The sequence below is a fragment of the Papilio xuthus genome, unplaced genomic scaffold (genome assembly GCF_000836235.2).
Source record: "Papilio xuthus unplaced genomic scaffold, Pxut_1.1 DF827120.1, whole genome shotgun sequence".
NCBI lineage: Eukaryota > Metazoa > Arthropoda > Insecta > Lepidoptera > Papilionidae > Papilio > Papilio xuthus.
In genome coordinates this window covers 1-4329 of record NW_013531529.1, presented here as the reverse complement: position 1 = coordinate 4329, position 4329 = coordinate 1, and the positions used below count along the sequence as shown (strand labels likewise).

The 4329-nt window shown below is 29.8% G+C and overlaps 1 protein-coding gene across 1 annotated transcript; it reads left to right on the top strand.

The window, feature by feature from the left end:
• Positions 1–408: 408 nt before the first annotated feature.
• LOC106119719 (farnesyl pyrophosphate synthase-like) lies at positions 409–3673 on the top strand (the record flags this gene model as incomplete). The annotated part of the gene is made up of 4 exons (XM_013314854.1): positions 409–438; positions 2623–2763; positions 2869–3069; positions 3440–3673. Coding segments are annotated over exons 1-4 (606 nt in total), but the record flags the coding sequence as incomplete, so codon positions are not given.
• Positions 3674–4329: the final 656 nt, after the last annotated feature.

The window sequence follows — 4329 nt, the reverse complement described above, 5'->3', positions numbered from 1 at the left end:
CTTCAACAATGGATAACAGACATTTTTATCCAAGACATCTGAAGTTAATTTAAAAGTAAATCTGATATTAAAATGGGCTTCCTCCCTCATTCTTACTTAGATGTGTGATTCATATTGTCACGAAGTTTGGGTATACTTAATTTTAGGAATAACTTGTTTATGTAATTGCTGAGAATTATAATTATATAATTAAAGCTTCATTTATATTTATATAACATTAAAAATTTGTTATTTACTTTTCACACTGAAGTAAGAACAACGATATAACTATTATATTATAACAGGCGCTTACCGTATCATGCAAACTTATGTAAAAATGAGGCACAATTTTAACGAAAACACGTCAGTATGTGACTACATTTGATTGTAAACTAGTCGAGTCTTATCATTTGATAATAATAATGCACAATGCAAGAATATGACATCCGCCATTTTCAGGTAACAGCCACAATGGATTTGCAATCTTAAACAAATATATTGTCGATATAATATATTGAGCTCAGTACACAACGATAGACGAACAATTTTAACACTAAGACGCGTCTTGTCTTTAAATACAATAATAATAATAATAATAATATTTTTTTTATATGAAATGTATTATATTAGAAATGTGATAAATAAATGTATATCATAATAATAAAGCAAAATACAGATAAATACATGGTAGAAATAAAATGTTTTTTTTTTAACTGTCTGTAGGAACCCCTGTTCGGGTAAAGGCCTCCTCCAAAGATGCACAATTTTCTCTATCTTGAGCCACATGTGCACAGGTAGTGCCGGCTACTTTCTTTGTTTCATCTTCCCATCCTTGAAATACAATACAATAACACATTTGCAATCTTAATATTAAGTATTAATACATTTGACCCAGGATGAGTTACTTAAATATAACCATTTAAAATAAGTGATGGTTTCCTTATTCAAGACTTTAATTCATGTAGTAAAAGTGTAATTCATTAAACACAACAAATTAAACTGCTTTTGTTGTTAGACACTAGAGATCAGAATTTTTTTTTCCCAAAAAACTTTGAACAATGCCCCTCTGTATTATACAGGTATTTTTGTCATATGGGTGACCGCTTTACATACTTTGCTTTGGATTAAAATAACATACATACTTACAAAGTCATTTTTCTTCTTACATTATATTGAACATAACGACAAAACTTATTTACATTTTTATCATTAACGAAAAATAATTAATATAAATAGTAATTAAGAATTGTAAATAAATTTCAAATAACAAACAAGTCATTGCTTTACTTTACTGGTACACAAACAATTTTCCCCTCCCCCCACCCAAAAGTTATAAAGTTTATTCGGTTCCCTTAAATAATTAAGAGAAAACTTATGAGATACTAGCTGTCGCCCGCGACTTCCTTGGTCGGGAAAAAAAAATAATAGCCTTTGTTAACCCCGCACACAAAAGCTGTTACCAGCTTTTGTATCAAAATCGATGCAGCCGATTCAGAAATTACCCGGAACAAACTCGGATTTACGGACAGACAGACAAAAGATTTTTTTAATGAACATGAGACATTAAAAATTTATATTACATTTGTTAATTAGGTATAAAGTAAGTCGTTCCTTAATTACCCCGTTTTGGTTATTATTGTTACTAATTGGTTTATAGGGAGTGGGATATGGCCGTACGTATTTAAGCATGTTTCGGTTCCCATCTTCTTTAAACATAGAACTGAATTAATATAGTTAAAATGCAGTCGCGTAATTTAATGAGAATTTGCACGAGATATTTTGCTAGCCAGTAAGTTTGACAATCATTTTTTTTATTTTTAATAATTTAAGTTTATTTTTATATTAATTTATTGTAAAATTATTTATTAAATTAAACATTCAATTTAAATTGATTTCATATATCAGTATAATTCGAATTATATTTAAATCGAATTAAGAAAGTTTTTGATGTCTTTTTATAGAACATGCAGTGGAGAAATACGAAGTCCTTTTATGAAAAATGTTTTGAGTGGATACAATAGTTATTGTCCTAAAATAATTGACCAAAGCTTGGAAAAAGTTTCCTTTATTACTCGAGACCTAAGAGACAGGATAAAAAAGGTAATGCAATAAAATCACTTATTTATAAAAATATGGAGAACTGATCGCCAACCTTCGCTAGTCGGAGAGGCACCTCAAGAAGAAGAAGAATTTATAAAAACCTCCATATTGATTTTTAAGAATTTATATTCTAACTAACTAGTTTCATTTGTAGAATTAGTTAATAATTTGGATTTCACTTGAATTTTTGTGTTTGAAAAATTTATTGCTGTAAAATTTATCTATAATTATTTGCTAATTGTAGACTCCATACTAATTATTATGAAATTTTACTATCTAAAGAAGATAAAACGTACTGTTAACTATCTTTTTTTTCATAGAGTAAAGTGAGGTAATTTTTTTTTTCATTTTTTTTAAAATACCGTACCTCGAAACAAAAACAAAATGGAACCAACATGGGATCACTTTGTTCCGTCCGTCTGTCAAGTCCCTTGTTTTATTACTTTTACAATGTTTATTATTATGTTTCATTTTGTTGTTAAATAAAGAAATTTGTAATTGGTTCATTGTTACTATAATAGATATTTTTATTTTGTTTTACAGTTTTCTGAATATTACACAGTCGGTAGATATCCAGTACAGGGTGAGTTTATGGTGATGGCTTACGAAGCATTGAACAAAGACATGAAGATTGATGACGAATTGATGCATAAATTACAAGTGATGGTTTCTACGACCGAAATGGTATTTTTTTAATTAATTATTATCTGTTCTCTTTTGTTTTTTTTAATGATAATATAGAGGTGAAGTTTAAAAATAAACATTTATGTAAATTTCGAATGTTTTTAGGTACAAAGTTACTTTTTCATTTGGGACGATTTGGCTGATAACAGCAAGGAACGTTGCGGCAAGCCTTGCTGGCATTTGTTGGACGATACGGGTTTCATTGCGATCAATGATGCTTGTGTTATGAGAAGTTTTATCAATGAAATAATAAGACAACATTTCAGTGGTGAAATGTGTGCTAACATTTTAAGTATTTACGATAAGGTGAGTTCTATGAAGAATTATAACCTTACTTTTTACTGTTATATTCTTATACTAGCGGTTGCTTCGACTCCGTCCGCGCGGTATTAAAAATAACATGAGTAGCCTATGTGCTCTTCCAGACTATGTTCTATATCTATGCCAAATTTCATCGAGATCCGTTCAGCCGTTCTGGAGATGCCGTCAAACAAACATCCATCCATTCATCTAAACATTTGCATTTATAATATTAGTAAGATCATAGTGAAAGTTTCTTTATATTTGGTTCTGTACTCATAGATTTTTTACTAGTTAATTTTGAAATTTTAATATGGATTTTAAACAACTAATTATCAAATGAATTATTGTTATTAATTTTAACTTTTATTTTAAGGTTTACTTTGTGTCGTCTGTCGGTCAATATATGGAGGTAGAGGTATCCAAAACTAGAAATTATGATAATTATAACATTGAATTATTAGCGAAGATAAATGCATTGAAATCTGCGTTCTACTCTGTCAAATCGCCGCTTTTGTTAGCGCTGGCTCTTAGCAACAAGTTGAACAAAACGTCATACGACATAGTGGATGATATGGGTTTGGACATCGGTGTGTTAATTCAACATCATGTAAGTTACACAAATATAATTACAATCAATACAGGGGTCTGGGCTCCGAATATGACTTTGTCCCATTCTGTGTCGAGACCCTTGGTCCGTGGAAATATCAAAAAAGTTAATCGATATCACAGGGGACTGAAGAGCTGGCAGCAACCTCGGACAAAGAATTAGTATAGCTATTCAAAGGGGGAACGCTGCCAGTGCCTTCGGAACCTTGCCTAAAGGGATTTTAATAATATTTTTTAGTTAATTATTCGTTTATAATATTTTATTTAATATCATAGATTTAAATCAAGGATTAAATGTTATTTTATTTTTAAAATATCATTTGTAAAATATATGTAAATTTTTTGTCTGTCTGTCTGCCTGCAAAGCCCTGTTTGTATTGGGTAATTTGCGGAACGGCTGGACCGTATTTATAGGAAGATAGGTATCTATATAATTACAAGTTTTCTTTTTCTATATGATTCTTGAAGTGAGTTATGAACGTAATTTTAATTCCGTTACTCTTAATTATGCAAAGATATTTTTGAATTTCTCATCGTGAAAGTTAATTTGATTTTAGACAAGAAGAAATTTAATTCAATATATTTTATATTACAGAACGATTTGATAGATTTCTATAGCGAAAAGGGTACGATAAGCGTCAACAAAAGCTCTACGGA